Source organism: Salminus brasiliensis, chromosome 12 (assembly GCF_030463535.1).
Source record: "Salminus brasiliensis chromosome 12, fSalBra1.hap2, whole genome shotgun sequence".
Taxonomy (NCBI): domain Eukaryota; kingdom Metazoa; phylum Chordata; class Actinopteri; order Characiformes; family Bryconidae; genus Salminus; species Salminus brasiliensis.
In genome coordinates, this window is record NC_132889.1 from 25304549 (window position 1) to 25325535 (window position 20987).

Consider the following 20987-nt stretch of genomic DNA (forward strand, 5'->3'; position numbering starts at 1 on the left):
GCATTTTCTTCTTTTCTGACTAACAAAACACACCTTTAAAATGGACTCTTGGAGGTTTGGTATCTTGTAAAGATTCGGGTCTACTGTCAGTCTTTGAAGAATTCTCATAAACATTAGCATAACATCTGCACATGCCACCTTTTATGCTTTGTTTTTGCCAACACGTTAAATAAACAGCAATTGCGTATTCAAACATAAGTGTACAGAGCTGTGTTTTCTAAAGAGGGTGTGCTAATGTACATTCACTCAGAAAACAATCAATAAAACCTATTATTTTAATCAGGGGTCAATGTTCAATGCCGCGTTTTAAGAAGACTTAATACACATCGAGCAGCACGGTAAAATACGGAGGGGGGGGGGGATGGGGGGGTCAGACAAGTGTACCTGGTAGTTCTCGCGAGGGCAAACGGGAGGACGATGTGGTGCGTAATGCATTCTGGGATTTTTGGCTGTGCCAAGTCCACACAAGTCACCTTCTAAAGCACCCTCGATAACACGGGCGGAAGAAGGACACATCCGGGCATTTGGATGTGAACTTTTGAAAGGAACAGTACTTGGGCTGCAACTGATGACGTTTCACAAGTCCACGAGAACACAAGTGCAGACAAGGACGCAGATTGAGAATCGGCCAAGGCCAAGTGACTACTGTACTACGCATGCGCAGTACAAACCAGCCCGGCGCCCAAATCAAGTACCGGCGATTGACTGCTGTAAAATTAATTAACTCAAATTGTAAACACAGAGCACTTTTGAATGAACATATTTTACAGAAAGTGAGATTGGGTATAAACTTAAGCTATTTACCATTATGTGACATTGAATATAAAAAATCATGACTATTTTGACCAATTTTAGGGGCCAAAAGACTTAATCTGCTTCTTTATATTGTAGTTCATTGTACTTACTATGTGCAGCTGCTCCCTCTTTTCTCCACTTCATACGTGTTCAGAAAGTTCACCACAGCTTCCACTTCAACCTCCAGCTCTATCCCCTTCATCTCCCGTGTTTACCTTACCTTTTCTTCGTCCCTCACCTCTTCCACTGCTCTGTCGTCCTATACCATTGCCGCCTGCTTCTGTAAATCGACCTCCTCCTGTCCTTAGCTTTCTAACCCACTACACTGCCCTTCTCTCGCTCTCTCCACATTTCTTTTTTTTTTTTTACATTGATATACCTGATATCTGTTATACTTTTTGCTTTATGGCATTTAGCTGGTTAGGTTACTCGTATTACAGAGGTGAGCCAATGTCATGTTAGGAGTCTTGCCCAAGGACTCTTATTGGTGTAGTGCAGCATAGCATTCCTGAGCCAGGAATCGTACCCCAGTCTCCCTCTCTGGCAAGCAGTGGCATTATCTGTTGCGCCACACCACCCACAACATCCACTCCATTCTCTAGTTCTCAAGTACACCTCACTTTTGGGGAGAAAAAAAAAAACCTGAAGCAAATCTGAACTTAGACCATTTATTTCCATTTCAGTCGTACATACAACAGTTCTGAGCCACTTTTTCACGAAATCCTTTTTTCATTGTAAGTGTTACACAGAATAGATTACATAACAATCCCCTACTCAACGGTGTATTGATTTATAGACACAGCTTATAAATTACAGATCAGAAATAGGCTTGTGTGGCCAATATGGATGCTTTTCCTTGTCCAGCCTTGTCTCAGGGAAAGCAGTATTGAATTCTTCGATGGTCATCTGGTCAAACGGAATCATGTTCTTGAAATCCTCGAGCTGTCAAAGACCAAGGAGGATACAGACCTTTTCAGATTATGCCGAACAGTAAATCCCATGATATTAACAGAAAAACCATCCCATTAATATACTGCCAAAAGATAAGCACTTTACTAACACACACAGTTCAGATGAGCATTTTCATAGATATATGTTAGATAAACATGGTTGTTATGGTATTCACCAATAGGAGTCCTTAAACATTTCTAGGTCAGTTCTCTCAGCCTTAACTACCAACATTATGAAGGAATCAGCTAAAAATTATGTAAAAAAACAAAACAAACAAACAAACAAAAAAACACCCCCTAAGAGCAGAGCAAAGATTGATCTTCCAGTTTGGGGTTTTAACAAAGCTCATCATCTACATACTATACTGAACATAGTTAAGACATAGTCCTATAACCAACAATAAACAGAATGATCAATAGTAAAAACTGTCATCAACCACTGACTTCTTACACTTACCTGTTTCTCATACTTAGCAATGCGAGCTTTGGATGCCTCAATGTAAGCTGCAGCGTTTTTGTGCTATAACATGACAATATGAACAGGGAACAGAAACACAACAACTGTTATGAACAGTAGAACACAATTACACACTCCAACAGTGTGCAAAATAAATAAATAAATAATAAAAAAAACTACTCATTTAAGCAGCTCATGTTACACTGCCTTGAATTACACAACATGGACAACAGTATTTCCAGCAGTTCCTCAATGCAGGGGGGGCTTTATACTTCTCCAGCCCACACCTGGCATTATGCATGGTGCCAAAAGATTTATTACAATAATATGTAAGGTTGCCTTTCCTGAACTTGAGACCATGCAATTTTTGATAAAACAATGGCACCCCACTACTATGTATACAATCAACCCCGCCAACCCCGAAAAGCATCACTTACAGCCTCTTGCTCTTGTGCACTGATTTTAGCAGTCTGGGTGTCCACTGGCTCAGGAACAGTCAAAGCAGCAAACTGTTGTATGAAAAATTTGGGTAAATCAGGACAGAAACATTAAACCTGTAAACAGCATAAAGGCTGCTTTATACTTCTGTATAGATGCATGTTTGCGTATCTGAGAACCGACACAGTGCACACTGTCCCCTAGCATACCTTCTTCTCAAACTCATCCACCAGGCCTGCTTTAGCCACTGTGTTCCTGTAGTAACTCCAATCGATGGGTGCTGGCTTCTCTGGCAGTGTGGCAAGTCTGCAAAGAACAGCACAGAATTTATGTTCAGCAACTTCATATGACAAAGAAAAATGTAACTACATAGCTGTATAATAACACCATGGAAAAACCAGGTTTCTTTGATGGAAAATATAATGTGTGTCCTTCTTGTGACAAAAACACATTTACATACATTCATTATTACAAATTCAGCCTGCTCAGAGAACTCCTCCTTAAAGTTAACTTCAAGAACTGAAAAACTGGTCTGAATTAAAGAGAACACTCAAAAATTGCTCCCACCAACAATACACACGCACAGCAGACCAAACAAACGCTTGTTTTTTTTGTTGCTTGGTGGGTTGCCTCTGGACTTAAACGCAGGTGACATGCTTTATGCACATACATTTAAACCATTCAAAGCCTTTGTTCATTTCATTTATTTAACGAAAAAAAATAAACAAACAAAAAAAAACAACAAAACCTAAACCATGCAGCATGCAGACTTATCACTTATTAGTTATATCGGTCACTCTCGTCCCATAGAACCGTGACAGCACTCACTTAGCAGAGATGGCATCGCTGCGGGTCTTCAAGTTGTTGAACATTGCTCTCTGGTTAGGAGGGACCCTCTCTGCAAATGCCAGCCAGTCAATGGCCTTTATGGCAGCTCGTCGCCCAGCCATCGCTCTGTTCCTGTCAAAACATCAACATCCAGAAATAAGCAAGGGCTGCAACCCCTTCTTGAAAAAGATGTGAAATGATGACCAGTGTCTTTGAGCAGTCATGTTCATGGTAGAATGCAGCTTGGCAACTTAAAAATATTAATTCTGTGACATAAACTAGAAAAGTGCATTGATGCCAGTCATATGCAAAAATGCTATTTCACCATTCATAGTTTTTTTCCCCACAATGACTGGTACAAGGCCTTGTAGCTTGGGTTACATAGCTATTTAAAAATGTGGTTTTCCCAAAAATATGTTTAGGCCTTATGTGAGTCTGGGAAATTGTACAAATGTCTGCTCAATCAAGGCTTCCTGCATTATGAACAGTATTAATAAGGAGTTTGTATTGACCACACACACACAAAAAGCAATTTACACTGGATGTGGGAACATTTCTGTGAGAACTGGATTGCATTCAGCCTTCAGCATAAGTAAGGTCAGGTGCCTAATGTTGGATTATTTGTATTCCTCTACAATGTTTGGTACTGGGCATGCTGACCTTGGGCCAGGAATGCCCAAATTCGGCTACTGAGCAGTTTGCTGAGTCGTTCAGCCCTGTCTTATAGGCACATGTGTGAGATTACATAAGCTGGGCAAAGCGGGTGACATTTAGTCAGCTGGACCGACTATTTAGGAGTATCTGGTTACTTGTGGACAAATACATTTGTTTACTGTCATTTTAAAGGGAACTGCTGTAAGTCACACTGGTAAGTCGCTGCTATACAGAGAGCAAGTGAAGGTCTCGCCATTGCGGCTCCCAACAAGGTCACAGTTACGCTCCATATTAGAGTATGATATTACAGCCCTGATCACCACAGAATAAACCTCGGAATAGTATCAATGCATTTTAATGATCCAACCAAGTAAATTACAAATATCCAGGTTCTACTTACCTGCCAAATTTCGAGCCGCTGCAAAGAGAGAATCGCGAGGGCAGAGAGCAGAAGCGGAAGTGCCTGCTTTTCTGTAGAGTTCACAAAGCCCGCACAGCGTTACTGACACCTAGCGGACCGACGGGAACCTGCTGCTTTACAACTATATATATAAAAAAAAAACACGATACACTCCACATAGGGAAAGCTTTTACATATGTCAATTTATAATTTAGGATACAATAAACTACAGTTAACTATTTGTCTTATGTGTGAAATGTAGTTACTGTCGTTGTACATATACAGGGTAGGCTACAGTATAACGCAGGGAGCTTTTCAGGCTATTCAGGAAATATGTCGACATACCGTATCACAGTCACACACATGATCACAAACAACTGACTTATAAAAATATTTAAAGTAAAAAAAAAAAAAAACGTACACTATAAAAAGGTTACATTTACAGTAGCACGTTTATAGTGGTGCAAGACCTCCACGGCGTATTGAGCTGAGGATATTCGCAGTGGTAGCTGGTGGAGTGCACAAATATGTCCTATAATTGTATAGATAGATACTAGATTATATAAACTGCTGTACCATGAATATGATTAAATTATTTACATGAAATATTTTTTGACATTAATTTATTTAGCACATTTATCAATTAACGAGTACCAGCACCTCGAGTCTGTGCTGAGTAGAAACGATGCCCTCTGGTGGTGGATGCGAGAAGGGACTGAGGGAAAAGCCGTGTGTGTTACAGCATGGGACATAGAGACAGAGAGTGGAAAGATGACCAGTTCTCTAAATTAAAAAAAACAAAACAAAACAAAACAAAAAACAACCATTCATTATGTTATCATGGCAGTAAAAGGATTAAAGGAAAATGAACATTAACTTAAAAAAAAAAAAGAATAGTTCCTGACAAATGGGAACTCATTTCAGTATGGTGGATTGTTTACTGACTTTAATAACTTATTTAAGAACCTTTATTGTCATGATACGTGCACAGCACAGTCTTCGCATATCTCAGCTTGGAAAGGATAGGATAGGAGTGCAGGGTTGGTTGTGATCAGAAAGCCAGCACTCAACCATCCAGCCATCACTTTTAGGATACTTATAGCCTATTTATTCAATTATAAAATGATCATGTGCCATGCATACATTGAGCATATATCATTTTGTCTATCTAGGTTCTGTTTGTGTGTTGCACTGTGCATAACTGTGCTCTTTTTAGCCCATTGAAACACACCCTTACTCTGCATATCTTGTTATCATTCACTCTTTATTGTATAGCTCCTAAAAACTTTTGTTAACTACTATGAAACATTATGTTGTAGTAGTTACAGGCGTGAGGAGGGGCCCTTATGGTTTAAGGGGTTAAATGTGAATGTAGCAGGAAGTGTGCAGTAGTAATAAAACGATCCATATTATTATGTCTCCCCATTCCTTGGTTATGAAGTCTGGTCCTATGCGTATTCTGAGAACGTTGGGTACAACAAGGCTCTCTGACTGTCTCTTGGCTATTTTTAGGCTCTGCCATCACAAACTGTTCTGGTCTTGAATTTCCCCTTGGCTACTACCATGAGTATATACTCACTGTCCCATTTGTTTATGGTCTGATCATGATATTTGTGGTGTGATCCATGACGTCTTTTTGTCAGATTTTCTAATTCCTGTGAGAGCCATGCTTCCAGTCTGCCATAGTACAGGTAGGCCACAATACTGGCTTTTCTACACCCACCACTTAAAGTGGGTGTCACTAAGCTGCCCAAACTGACAGTGCCTGGTATATTATTGCCAGGACTGCTTTTTGAAAATGGCACAATGCAGGACAGCCAATCAGAACAGAGATTATTCACATATACCAGTGTTAAAGGCACATTAACAAAAAGGGTCTTTTAAAAGGGATAAAGAGAAGCTGGAAAATGAAGTCAAAATTATTAATATAGAAAAGAAATGTAGATTACAGACCTTACCTTTTTCTTAATAGTTTTAATATAAACAGCATAGACATCTGTAATCACAGTATAACCAAAACAAAGCCTGCCTTAGACTTCTTAAGCTTTGAGGACTTCTTAAGTCATGCACATAAATAAAGATATTACCATAATACCACACCTACTTCACTCTGGTTCATGAAGACAAAATTAAATGACATGTAAAATACACCGCCTACAGTAAATACACACTATAAAGTCTAAATTATGAACATGATACATGCACAATATCTCAAATTTTCACATTGTTTATATTATATGTTCAAATGACATATTTCGTTGGAAGTAAGTGAACAAATCCTTTCAACAAAACTTAAATAACTTATATATGTATTTATTGTGTTTGAGCACAATTTGCATGTTTGCTGAATGTAACATTGTTAACATACGCAAGATGTGTAAGTGCAGACGTGTGCTCTCTGTCGATAAGTGTTAACTTGTGTAACTTGTGTAACTTTTACTTAGAAAATCAATCAAATGTGTAATTTAACCAGGGCTGCCTGACATTTTGTTAATTTTTTTTTTTTACCAGTTTACCAGTTTCCATCCAATACGCAGTCTATCATTAACTGTAAATCAGGTGGGAATAAAGCCCCCCAGCATTGAGCTGTGGAGCAGTGGAACTGTGTTCTCTGGAATGACGGTGCTTCATCCAACACTTGGGATGTTGGAAGTTGGGGAGTTGGGGATAGAGTGGGGTAGTGATCGCTTAACACCCCGACCTCAGTAAAGCGCTTGTCCCTGAATGCAATATAACCCTCAAAGCAATGCTCTGAAATTTAGTAGAAAGCCTTGCCTGGACAGTAGAGACAGTTACTCTCACAAAAGCAGGTTCAACGCTTTTTTACATTTACATTTACATTTACATTTATGGCATTTAGCAGACGCTCTTATCCAGAGCGACTTACAAGGTAACTCGTATTACAGAGGTGGGTCAGTGTAGTGTTAGGAGTCTTGCCCAAGGACCCTTATTGGTGTAGCGCAGCATAGTCACCCAGACCGGGAATCGAACCCCAGCCTCCCACATGGTGTGGTAGCTCAGTGGCAGGTAGTGGTGTTATCTGTTGCGCCACACCAATTTTTTTAATACACTTGTGTCCCAATACTTTTGTCATATTATCTGATATTGTACTATTTTGTATTTTATTTTTATTTGTATACACAGGGACAAGTTGTATATTACACTAATGCTGTTTCAGTTTACACACTTAAATAGCCTCTGTTTATGTACTGTATATAAACATAGCACCCAGGTGCAGCTCACTGTACTGTACTGTACTGTACTGTACACTCTGTAGTATATAGGTCCAGTCTGTGCTCAGTAAGTAAGTAAGAAAGGACTCCCATTAGTGTTACGTAGCCGTGTTCCCGTCACCCAGCGGTCACGGGTTGGCTCTCCCCCTCTGATCCTGCCTGTGTGGTCACTCCTGGCTGTACTTCCTCCAGCTCGGAGGAGAGAGCTGACCAGAGCAGAGTGGCCAGCGGGGAGGAGACAAGCCACTTCATGTCGAGTGCAGATGCCGTCTTCATGCTAAGGTGAGGAGGAAGAAAGAAAGGAGAGAGGGGGAGAAAGAGCGCACGAGCCGCGGTTATGAGGGAGTTTTCAGCGGGAGGTAGGAGGAGTGATTGTACCTGAACTGCGGCCACTGAAGACTGACCCGTGTGCTCTCGCTTGCTGACAGCGAGCTCTGAACGATCTTCAGCATGCCGGTGCATGTGGTAAAAGGTTCAAACGGAGCTTTTATTTATTAGTAGTGTTATTGTCGTGGTTGCATTGGCTGTTGTGCGAACAGGTGCTGCTTTCTGCTGTTCCCATGGAGACCAGTGCGCAAAAAGACAAAGTGAGAGAAAACGCGAGGCAGAAACCGCGGTCCTCACATCTGGTCGACTGGGGAAACATGCGGTCAGCGAGAGACTTTGGGACTGTAATCCAGCCTGAAGCAGATTAGCAGCGCTAGAACAGAAGGTCCGTGCTGGGCTTTTGTTCTCGGTGTTCTCCTGCTCGAGGCAGGCAAAGTTATACCAAAGGAATCAAGGGCTTGATTTAACCTGAATGGTGAAAACCAAGAACTGTGTAGCTTCTGAGTGTTGAATCAGCAGCCGGAGACCTAAAATGACCCCAAGATGTAGGAGAGCGCTGGATGTAGCTACCATCCTTTGGGGGCTTTTAAATAATGCACAGGGGCAGCTGAGGACGCTAAAGACAGGCTGAGAGTGGGGCAGGCTGGAGTGAGTCCCTGACGAAAAAGCGTGTCTAAGGTCTCTAAGGTTCAGATAGTTACTATAGAAGCTGATATACAATATTCATAGGAAAAGCAGCCAGTACTGTATGTGTTAGCGGTGTATCAGTTCAACACACCCTAGGCAAAATGGTTCTAGATAAGAAAAGAGGGTTATTTAACTCGCGATGGAGCCCATTTTTTAAAAGGTCCTGTATGAAACCATCAAAGGTTACAAAAGGTTTTCCACCAATCTGAAGTATAGCTTCATAATTTATAAGACATAGTAATCAATTAGTCTTTATTAGTAATACATCCATATGCTGTTCAAACATGTATAAAATGTGGTGTGTACAATTTAAAAAAAAAAAATTGTTAAACTTTTTCCCTTTTTCTTCCCAATTTGGTACTGCCAATTAATCCACCCGTTCATAACTCCCCCCTAGCAGAAGCAGTGCTCCTGACACTAGAAGGGTAAGTACCCTCTTTTCGAACTTTGCTGGACAGCCGACACGCTCGGAGGAAAGCTTCGGGTCCCCAGCTCTATCACATCAGCTAACAGACGCTTGTGCAGGTCAACACTGCTTAAGATTTATGAGGGGAGAGAGTGCCATCTATCTACCCGGATGTAGCATGGCCAATTGTGCTCTCTCAGACTCTGGCCACTGATGGCAAAGGGGCACTGCTCTGGATTTAAACTCGCGGATTAGACCGTTAAGTCACTCTGAATGTTTTAAATTGAGGACTGACACGGTGGCACAGCAGGTAGTGTCCCACATGACACGCCCATGTGGGGCCTGTATGGTTAGCCCAATTGGGAACCAGAAAGTTTTGTCCATGAGTTCTATGTTGGCCACACATATGGATGCCCTCCACGGTCCCATCAGGATCAATGATGGGATTAACTCAAGGACCAGAAGGGGTTAAACATGGGCCCTATCTCTGTTGTACACTGCACATGGGGGGATTGCAATGATGAGGAAAACTGGGTCACATTAACAAACTGGGTGGTCATAATGATATGATATGACTGTGTATATTGTATGTACGTACATCAGATGTCCATGTAAAGTGATTCAAAATGTAAACACGCTACATGGACCTTACCAAACAAGGTAAATGTACCTTATTCAGTATAACAAGTATTAATAATGAAATAGATTACTTATTAATATTTTAATATTTCTGAAGATCATAAAAAAATTATCTCAGGTAATTTATCTTAAAAACAAAACTATATATATATATATATATATATATATATATATATATATATATATATATATATAGTTTTGTTTTTAAGATAAATTACCTGAGATAATTTTTTTATGATATATATATATATATATATATATATATATATATATATATATATATATATATATATATATATATATATAAAATGAAAAGAATAATAATTAAAAAAGAATTTAAAATATTTTAATTTAAAAGATTTTAGAATATACTTGAAAAATTGTTGCAGCACATATAAAGGAACATTGAAAGAAACATATAAAGGAACAGATGTCCTAATTTTGTATCCTTGCATCAACTTTCACATTAACAGAGAGAAACAAAGAGAGAGAGAGAGAAGGTTAAAAGCAAAGCGGGAATGAAAGCACCCTTGACTATCTTCCCTCCCCTAAACTAATCCAGACTTGATCAAAGCAAATAAAGTAAAAGGATCAGATGCACGACTTCTCATTCACTAATATATATTAAAATCAAAGACATACTGTATTTCTGTGACTGGTCCTTGAAGCATAGCATAAATTAATACTTATGACTAAATATACATTTAAATTGCAAGGCATCCATTAATATGGTTACATCAGTAGTGTCTTATTAACATCCTGTTGTTCAGCTCTGATGACCGTGAAAGGCTCCAACAGCTTAAAGATGGGCACAATAAGTTCTTATCACATGTTATTGCATCCTTCCAGGAACAGTTGAAGAGCCTTAAAGTCTCTGAAAAAGTTATGCAAAGAAATGAGTGGATGGAAAAAGATCCTGTGGCCTGTATGTGACTTTACACCATGTAGAACAGGCATGCACTGGCCACACTAAGGAGAGGTTTCTAGCATGTCATTCAGATAGCTTGTTGTCCCATAGTTCATACTCTAGCAGCCTAAGCTCACTTCTTCAGTTTGAGTTCTGCCCAACACTGCAAGAGCGTTCTGATAACAGCAGAACATCTTGGTCCCCTGAAAAAACAAAAACACGGATGATTAAGAGTAGAGAGGTAGGTTGTCCACGCTTACCCTCTTAATTAGCATAGGCCTTTAAAGTGTAACAAGCTTGGTGAATGGCTGAATGCAACCTGGCCTTCTTAAATGTCCATTTACCATTTCACCTTTTGCTTTCATCCATGCAGACAGAAGCTGGACCAGAAGCCCATCCAGCTGGCAGAATGACCGAGGGTGTAGAGGCTCCTCAGAGCCAGAGGGCTACTCTGAGCAACAGGTCAAGTGGTCACCAGGCGAGAGCCAGTCCTAATGCTAGCCAATGTTCGGAGACCTGGCCAGGACTGGCTCAGAAAGGCAGCTGTGTACCTGAGGAGCAGGATGACCAGGAAGAGGAGCGGTCCAATCTGTCTGAGGAGGTGTATCCTGCTGGAGGAGCAGTAGAGAGGCACAGTGCACAGCTGGCTTCAGATGGACGATGGGGCTGGGTGGTGCTGGCAGCCACTGTACTGGTCCTAGCACTAACGCTGGCCTTCCCCTCCTGCATCGGCATCTTCTACACAGACTTGCAGACTGAGTTCCAGGCTAGCAACACTGAAACATCCTGGGTGCCGGCCATCATGACAGCGGTGCTACACGCAGGAGGTAGGAGGGGCTCTGGGATGTAAAGAAGACTGCATATCTGAAAGTAGTCATTTAGTACTCGATTGGAATCTTTATAAATGTAGATGTTGTATTGGTCCTGGGGGGAGGGGGGTGTCTAGTAAAGTTGGGATTTTCCAAAATCCCAACTTTTCAAGGATTCAAGGATTCAAGGATTCAAGGAGACTTTATTGTCATTCGCATCACATGTGGTACATGGGGTGGAACGAAATTGTGGTACCCAAGGACCCAGTTTTACCCAGACAGCAGTACTTAAATAAATAAAATATACATAAATATATAAAAATATATGTAAAAATGAAAATAAAAATAAAATACAGAGACACCGCCCCTCCCCCCAGGACACACAGGCTGTGGAAATCCAAATCATAAAGCATATAAAGATATCATTCCATAGTGTGTACCACTACTCAACGGGGGGTGAGTCAGACTGGATTATAAGATATATATTTATTAATACTGCAGTATTAATTAGCAGCACATCCTACAAAGATCGGATCGGTTTTAGCTCATACTCGGGGGACAAATTAACATGACTGGGACATCTCTACTTATAGACTAACAAAAAAAATCTAATGAAATAGATTAATTGTACTTATGGACACTTATACCAAAATTACCAAAATCTTGGTGAAATCAGATCAGAGATTTAGTACTTTCGAGACTTTTGAGCGTATTCCGGATAATTTTGAATTGACGTGAAAAGACACAACACTTGACGTGGACTCACATCTCACACAGTGGACAGACCACCTAACCTTGCATCCCAGAGACTCATGACTGGACATGAATTTGCAGAAAAGACTTTCACACCCAGGAGAGTCAAGTCCTGATTCAGACTCACTTCACATTACAGAGACTCTAGATTAGACACCAACTCACATTCCATAGAAGCATGACTCAACTCAGACTTGCATCCCAAGGATTCAAGATTCTATTCAGACTTGGGATTTAAGCCAGGGATTTGTAACTCAACTTAGATTCAGACTCTCACTTAAGAGATTTGAGTTGCCTTGAGTTGCATAATGAGTGGCTCTGATTACAGCAGGGCTGGCTTTTCCAAAGGTACCTTGACACAAAGGTGAAGCAAGCATCATGCTAAACATGGGAAACTGGGCTCTAAACTTTCTTCATGGTAAATCACTGAGACACAGCTTCTCTTTCTCCACACCCTTATCCATGTTCCCATAATGTTTGTTGTACTTCACTGCACAGTGGGAAGAACAAAATAGTTAGATAAGGTTCTTCATGGAGAGATTACTCACCGGGCTCATCACTTGAGTGGAAAGGTGTATATGCTATCCGATCTCCTTTTTGCGCTTTGGAAGAGCATTGGGTTTATTCTGACAACAATGCGCCAGGCAGGAGGTGGTCGTACTGCCTTTAAATCCATTGTTCTATTGCGAGAATGTGTGTCTTTCCACTTCTTCTCAGCACTGTCTCTCCTGGAAAGACCAGAGAAAAAAAACAAAGGTGATCCTCAAAACCCTTTTCTGTACAGCACCTTGTTTTGAACATGGGTAGTGTTTGCTTGACAAAGTGATCATGACTATCTTGAGAGGATTAGGGCTGCGCGATTTGGACAGAATGGCATGGTATGCTAAATTATTAATGCAATTTTAGAGCAACATCATGCAGCATTTATACCTTATAAAATAACAACCTCACTGTCATGTTGATGCTCAACCTGTAACCTGTAATCAGGGGTACCACAGGGGTTGACAGGGGCTTTGAATAAAATTATTAATTCAGTATTTTGGCAAAGTTGTTATGCTCAGTGTTATATATTATATATATATGATATATGGGGCCCAAAATAATTTGGCAGCGCTCCTGCCTGTATTATGGAGAATTGTGTCTCTGTCAATGCTACTCTGGGCTCAGCATGCCAGAAACTGCACTATGCAACTCCAGTGACGTGGGCAGTACAGCACTCATGAGAACCATGTAACGCTGCATGACTCGAGTCAAATTGGTGTAAAAAATTCTTGCATAATGCTGCTTTAAATCAAGGTTATGAAGGGTTTTAAAGGCTATATATATCAAATAAAAGTAAACATGTGCCACTATGATAATATGAGCAGGTTCAAGGTTTAACAAATGTGAAATTGTGCAGCTGCAGTACAGTCTTTGTGAGAAAGAAGAAAGATCACAGTGAATAAAGTTCTCTGGTATGACATACGGTAATCTTTCCAAAAACATTAAAAAAATAATTGGGACTCATTTTTTTCCCCACATCAAAGATCTTTTGTAATTTTAAAAGAGCTGTTCATTAATCTGATTGTCCATACTCAGCTTTGATTTGACGGATCAGGATTTTTCTTTTTTTTTATTTTAATCTGGCCAGTCTGTACAGACCTGAGAAGAAGGTGCGTGCAACCTTTTGTGATCATGACAGAGGATTTTCATCAATTGTCTTTCATTAAGCGTTTAAATTTCCAGTGGCGATGATCATTCATTGCTTTTCCCCAGCAAATCTCCATATGTGTGCCAATGCTAAAAGGGATCATCTGTAATTCAAATGCTTCCATTGTCATCTATCATTAAAATACGCCTATTGTTATCTGTCAGTGCTTGGGCATTTGGGTTTGCTTTGCATTGTCTATGTCAATTTTATTATCAGTGTTATTACTACAATAACAATGTTTGTCTTGCTAGGCCCTGTTTGCAGTGCCCTTGTAGAGTGCTATGGTTGCCGTGCAACGATAATGGTGGGTGGGATCCTGAGTGGACTAGGAATGGTGGCCAGCTCTTTTGCTCAGACCATGGTGGACCTATACATCGGCGCTGGAATCATCACAGGTCTTTATGGTTTATCATACACCAGTGCTAGGTGATACAGTCCAAAGTCTTAGCATACTCTTAGCATACTATTCAATATAGATACTCATCATACTCAAGACCTTTTTCATTTGTCATAATTTCAATCAGTGGTGCGGGTAAGACTGGGTCCAGTGGGCTCACTTTTATGATTGACCCACAGAAAGTGACTGTTTACATGTACTTTATTAATAAAAGTGTTTAAATCTTGTAACCAAAAAGGGGAAATTGTATTTGTTAAATATATAAACTCCATATTTGATTAAGCATTTCAACCATGACTTATTTGAAGCACGAAGTAGCTAAAACAAACCATGTCACAATATATGATGTAGGTATACACAATATATCCAATTGTTTGTGGACCCCCTTATAATAAATGAATACTTTTAAGTAGCAACTTTAAGTTGCACAGAGATGTGCAAATCCACATACACAGCTTGTTTAGCCCCTGTAGAGAAGTACTACCCATAGAATAGGACACTCTGGAGCAGATAAACATAAAACCATTGGCACCATGCATGAAACTAGATGTGGACTAGAGGAGTATAAAGCCTCCCAACATTGCGCTGTGGAGCAGTGGAACTGTGTTTTATGAAATGATGGTGCTCCATCCAATACTTTTGGGTTGAGGTGGAGTGGTGATCATCCAGCATCCTGACCTAAATATCCCTTTTGTCGCTGAATGCAATCAAATCCTCACAGTAATCCTCCAAAACCTAGCAGAAAAAGTCTTCCCTGGACAGTAGAGACAGTTACAGTAGACTCTTTTTTAATACCATCGGTTTCAATCTGAAGGTATAAACACCAGAATAATGGTACAATATCAGTAATTTAGTTTAACATTATGTTACAAAGTACCAGGTTAGTGCTATTCCTGGGTGAGCCACTAGGGCTTTAAATGTTACTCTGCCAGAATGTAGCTCCGCCCACTAGGGCTGGAGTGAAAATGGATTTTCAAAAAAAAGGGAAAAAGGGATTTCTTCTGTGTTTGTTTGGCTGGGACATGGATGGTGATATTGTTCCTTCTTTGTGAAGCTGAGAGCGCCTGTATATATTTAACCACACACACTTAACTGGAAGGGATAAATGTTGACATCATGGCATTAAAAACAGTTGATTGAATTCTTCCTTCGTCCTGACAGTGTTTGACTGCATACCCTGGTGTTTAAGTGAAACATCAATCATCAAATAAGTAATATTTTATATGATCCTTCGAGCCAAATCTGTTAATCCTGATGGATATGCCTAGAAAATCCCAACAAACTGTTTGCAGACCTACTCTTTTTTAAAGATTTTGAAGTTGAATATGCTGGGTGTCTGCAGTGTGACAGGATGGAAGGAAGGCAGTTTCACAAGAGCTAGTTATTGGGCCAAAGGCAATGGTTACTGAGAAGAAGAATGCTCTGACTCAATTATTGAAAACTATGAAAGTCATTCATAAACAAGAAAAGGAGACACAGAAAAAAGTTCAAAAATATGATATGTGACAACATTCAGATTCTTCAACATCTAATAACCGTTCTGCTCATCGCTCATCACATATTGTTTAACAGGCTGCAGAAATCACACCTCCTCATTCTGTTCAGCCGCCACAGAGTCAAACTCATAAACTAAACACCAATCCAGAAGTATTTGAGAAGCACAGAGATGCAGAATTAGTTATAGCTCCTCCATTATGCTCTCATGTTCTACCTCAGATGCAATTGCCAGATCCAGTCATTTAGTCCCTACTGAATCCTCCCAGACCTGCTAGGCAGCTTCCACCACATGCTGGGTTTTACAATTCATAATTCAATCAGCCTCATCTGAACATGTATTTGATTGACTCCCTTTTTGCATTTGAAATTTAGCTTCAATTTTATTTGCCTTACACCTAAATTTAGGGGCGGATGTTACAAAGTATCTGGGAAGTGGCATTCCTGGGTGAGACACTAGGATTTTTTAACATAGCTCTGTCTGAATGTAACTTCACCTACTAGGACTGGAAGGAAAATTGTAGCCCTGCCGAACTGACATGCTGGTTTGCTCTGTTGTGAGTGAATGGCTAGACTTCTTCCCCCCATCTAAAACAATGAAGTGGCCACAACCTAGGTAGAACCACTGCAAGGCAGAATGGTTTCAATCACAGAGGGTAATCGTTTTGGTGGCTTTTCCACACAAACATGGTTTGGCATGGAATAGCCCTACGTACGATTAACTAAACATACTTGGGGCCACAGAACTGCTCAGTGGGAGGGCTTAATGACGTAGGGATTTGCTGATCTGCACGACATTTGCATCACCTTCGCTGCAAGATCTGGAGTCAGTACAGAAAATGGCGAAGGCTGTATCTTGGTCCATGAGGCTAATGTGGATGACACGGCTATAGCTATCTGTTAGCATAGTGCTAACTGCTTGCTGAAGCCATCACACACTTATGTCAACCCTCATTAAGTTCAAACAGACTTGTTTAGGAGGATTTTAACATTAGTTGGCAGATTTGAGACAAGTGTTGTTTATGCATGCAGATTACACAATACTAACAGATGAATTTGATTTCATTTAAATTATGGCTTCAGTATAGTTAGATAGCGGTTAGCTAGCTACATTAGCCTTGTAGTTTAGTTGTAGTAGTGCAAGACTAAAGAACGAAACAGTCACATAATTCTTATGAGATGAAACACAGCAATTGGAAAAAGAAACCAATACTGGTCTACTGGGTCTGCACCGGCAGTGGCAGCGCAGCCTTAGTAACTATGTGGCCCTGCAGTGAAAAAGAGGCCCTATTGCACCAAAGCAGTGGTTATTCAAAGTTTGAGCCCTTGCTTCTATGATCAGATTGAGAAATAGATATGCATAATGGTCATAAATATTTAATCACATATCTCTAAGGCTTATTGTACACGAGTGCTTTCATTATGAAATTAATTATGAGCTTTCTTTCCCTCTCAACAGGCCTGGGATTTTGCTTGTGCTTCCAACCGTCTGTCACCATGGTAGGCCAATACTTTGTACGCCGCCGCGCATTCGCAAATGCCCTTTCCTCCACAGGGACAGCGCTGGGCCTAAGCACTCTGCCCTTGCTGGCCAACTTTCTGCTAGGCCGCTTTGGCTGGCGAGGTAGCTTCCTGGTGCTGGGCGGGGTCCTATTGAACTGCTGTGTCTGTGGGGCTGTGATGAGGCCACTAGCGGCAACACCAAAGGCAAAGGCAATACCAGTTCAGTCGCCTTCCCAAGCCAACGGCCCGTACCTTCAGCGAGAAGGGTTAAAGGGCCGTCTGCAGAGTGGCATCTCTGGAGTCATGCCCTTTCTGCGCAGGCACGTCGCTTTGGGCCTGATGCGCACCCACCCTCGCTTCCGTGCCTATGCCCTGGGTGTATCGTGGATGATGCTGGGCTTTGTGGTGCCGCTGGTCTACTTGGTGCCCTATGCCACTGCTCACGGAATGGAGCAGGATCGCGCTGCCCTGCTAATGTCTATCCTCGGCTTGGTTAACATCTCGGTCAGGCCGGCAGCAGCGCTGGTCTTCGGACTGCCACGCTTCAGGGGCAGCCGCCGCTTCGTGTACCTGTTTGCAGGTGCTCTCCTGCTCAACGGGCTGAGCAACTGCATATGCGGTGCGGGCACAAGCTTCCACATACTGCTGGCCTATGTCCTGACTTTCGGCATCTCCATGAGCATCGTGGGCTCACTACTCTTCACTGTGTTAATGGAGACGGTGGAGATGAGCCGCTTCCCATCTGCCCTGGGCCTCATCAGCGTCATGGAGAGTGTCACACTCCTGCTGGGTCCACCTCTGGCAGGTGAAGCTCACCTACTGTGTCTGTATCTGTGTGTGTGTGTGAGAGAGAGAGACAGTAGAGAGTCAGTAAGGGAGTGAGAATCATGTGCTATGCAGTTCATCAGGATGACTGGAGCTTGGCTCAGTCATGACTGTACAGTGGGACACAGCGTGATCCTCTCAGGTTACCACTACCATGGCAACTCAAATGTCAGTCCTCTGGGAAGGTCTTATCTCGGTGGTCTGGCACTGATCTCACGGCAGATCTCCCTGACCAGTATTAGATTAATATTTGAGCTCTGGGGGGTTTATCTCATGCTAAATTACATTGTTGGTGCTGTCTTGCAGGAGTACTGGTGGACTGCACTGGCCATTACAGCTATGTGTTCTTCGCATGCAGTGTGTCTGTCTCCACTGCTGCTCTCTTCATCATGGTGTCTTTCTACTGGTTGGATAGACAGAGCTCCATGGAGAAGAAGAAGCCTTTCTCATCTGAAGAGACTGACAGCCTACGGCCCAGTATCAACCTCACTGTTGATGGTGGAAGCTGCCAAGTGCCTTTAAAGAAGACAACAACCCAAGACACAGACACTGTCACTGATGTCTGAAAAATACACATAGATGAGGACCAGAGTGTAGGGGCAGCTGTACCAGATTTACATAATTTCAAACACAGGCTAGTTATGCTTCTTATGTACGTGTTTACTAAGTTAAACTTTACACAATAAATCTGAATGGCATGCAAACTACACCTTCTTAGGCTTAAGAAGAAGCGTTTAGTAGCAACTAAGCTGAGCACTAAAGTTAGTTTGTGTGGGGTGACCATCTTTGTTTTGAAAAGAGCTGGGAAAAGGTACGATGTCATTGCTAGCTAACTACCTGCTCAAATAAAGGCAATATACAAGGCACAAATAATAATATTATTAATATTATAATATTATAAAGAACTTATCCCACATGTTGAATACTATTTAATATTTGCCCTAATATTACCATAAAAAACCTCAGGTATCACTCCCCCACTGCACACACCTCCAGTCACACAGAAGAGTGTTTTAGCTAGCATTTAGCTACAACCTCAACAGAACTCTTGCTATTTGGTTGAGCGCCATGCCTTTTGTCAATGGCCAAAGATTTGTTTCTGCGAATGTTTATTCTAAAGCAAAGTAATACAGTTATTAAACAGTCCAACAGTTCAGTTCTAAGAAGCCTAATGTCTCAGAATTCAAATATATATCATTTTTATTAAAAACATGTAAACATGCTAAAAATATGGGCACTAGTATACTTTTTGCACGTATCACATTGTACATACAGTCATATATGATCGGACTACATTCATGATGGGGACAGCATTTTAAAGTGTGTAAATTATGCCTGCAGCACTTATTATTAATATAAGTAGTAATAATAATTAATAGTAATAATTTCCCCATTTTGCGATAATCACAGATGTAACAAAATGTAACAACACCTTACTAATTTAAAATGTAATAAAAACAATAATGTAAGGTATGGTGTTAATATACATTATTGGTGAAAATGGTTAATACCATGTACAACTAATAATAATAGGTTTTATTACATTTTTGACCAAATGAAGCCAACATTTGCTACATTTCTGGGTTTTGTTACATAACTTGATATATATTTGAACAATATTAAACGTATATAAATGTAATTGCTTTTCATTCTGTAATGTGTAAAACTTAACTAGCTTATGGTTTACCTTACACAGAGCTAGTGCAATCTACAGCTGCAGTTTGGTGCCTTGCCTGTTGAAAAAAGAGCTGGAAAGCCCTGGTTAAGACTTTATTTCTGCATAATACTGCAGTTTATCAGCACACATTAAGCCCTCACACCTTTCCTCAACTTCCCCTGTTTATTGTCTTTTTTCTAGCCCTCTAGTGCTCCCCTGTGGCCGGAAGCTCTCTTTCCTAGACAGTCAGATCAGTGGTGGGAGTTTCATTTGCACATGGACAATGTTGACAGTGTATTAAAAATGCAGTGGACCAGGGTTTCATTTTATGAAGTTTTTGAAGTTGAAAGCTTTACCAAACAACACAGAGAAAGGAATCAATATTGTTCACTGTAATGAATGACTGTGTTTTTACAATATCGTGTCATGAAATATTGCTCTTTACTTAAAGGAATACTAGGAATACTGGATATTAGTTAGCCTAACCACCCAATGCCAGTTGTGATATTGCTGTAAGTCATGCCTGATGACTATATGTTTACTCTGGTGAATTCTGAGCACCATTATTTTAGAGTACTGTGATACAGTAGGGTAGCCTTGTGCAATAACCTAGCTGCTTAAGATTTTGTTCTAGAGATATTCTATTTAGTTATTTTGATTTAAAAACACACATAAAGCCTTGGTAGATTTTGGAGACACTGCTTCTACAAATTGATTACATATTTATACATATTTATGCAAATTTTACTTTGTATTCAAATAAATATATCCACATTCATATTTGTTGTGAATATCTTATTCCATTAGTTGAACTGATTAAGGCATGTCTGATTACAGTTTACAGTGTATGACTCCTGATGTCACTCACTCAACAGACATAATGCTATCCCTCAAAATTCCTTTAAAAGTGTCTAAAATTCCTAACATTTAACCTCTCTGCTCCCCAGGTGCCAGTAATGGCTGCCCACTGCTCCAGCCATGTGTGCTCACTGTACACTGTGTGTGTTTCACTGGTGTGTACGTGTGTGTTCACTGCACAAAGGGGTTAAAGGCAAATTCCATCTGTGTCCAACACAAATGGTAAATATGGTTGTCTTGTCTCAGCATGCAACAAAGTAAAAGCTGGAGAAAGGTATAG

General features: G+C 40.6%; 2 protein-coding genes across 2 annotated transcripts; one reads left to right on the plus strand and one right to left on the minus strand.

Moving 5' to 3' along the window:
- Positions 1-1449: 1449 nt before the first annotated feature.
- On the minus strand, positions 1450-4610 carry atp5pd (ATP synthase peripheral stalk subunit d). Its single transcript, XM_072693550.1, has 6 exons — positions 4523-4610; positions 3469-3600; positions 2850-2946; positions 2640-2711; positions 2203-2265; positions 1450-1737 (listed from the first exon to the last, which is right to left on the minus strand). The coding sequence occupies exons 2-6, from the start codon at positions 3588-3590 to the stop codon at positions 1606-1608; spliced, it is 486 nt and encodes a 161-aa protein (XP_072549651.1). The 5' UTR covers positions 3591-3600; positions 4523-4610; the 3' UTR covers positions 1450-1605.
- Positions 4611-7939: 3329 nt separating this feature from the next.
- slc16a5b (solute carrier family 16 member 5b) lies at positions 7940-20627 on the plus strand. Its single transcript, XM_072693767.1, has 5 exons — positions 7940-8037; positions 11095-11548; positions 14225-14368; positions 17324-18172; positions 18499-20627. The coding sequence occupies exons 2-5, from the start codon at positions 11131-11133 to the stop codon at positions 18756-18758; spliced, it is 1671 nt and encodes a 556-aa protein (XP_072549868.1). The 5' UTR covers positions 7940-8037; positions 11095-11130; the 3' UTR covers positions 18759-20627.
- The last annotated feature ends 360 nt before the right edge of the window (positions 20628-20987 follow it).

Bases quoted from the DNA above. Each gene is read 5' to 3' on its own strand.
- slc16a5b (XM_072693767.1), top strand. From the start codon at position 11,131: ATGACCGAGGGTGTAGAGGCTCCTCAGAGCCAGAGGGCTACTCTGAGC. The intron at 11,549-14,224 runs GTAGGAGGGGCT...TTGTCTTGCTAG, and splicing joins AGCGGTGCTACACGCAGGAG to GCCCTGTTTGCAGTGCCCTT. The intron at 18,173-18,498 runs GTGAAGCTCACC...GCTGTCTTGCAG, and splicing joins GCTGGGTCCACCTCTGGCAG to GAGTACTGGTGGACTGCACT.
- atp5pd (XM_072693550.1), bottom strand. From the start codon at position 3,590: ATGGCTGGGCGACGAGCTGCCATAAAGGCCATTGACTGGCTGGCATTT. The intron at 2,266-2,639 runs GTAAGTGATGCT...GTCATGTTATAG, and splicing joins GTGCACAAGAGCAAGAGGCT to CACAAAAACGCTGCAGCTTA. The intron at 1,738-2,202 runs GTAAGTGTAAGA...GGTCTTTGACAG, and splicing joins TTGCTAAGTATGAGAAACAG to CTCGAGGATTTCAAGAACAT.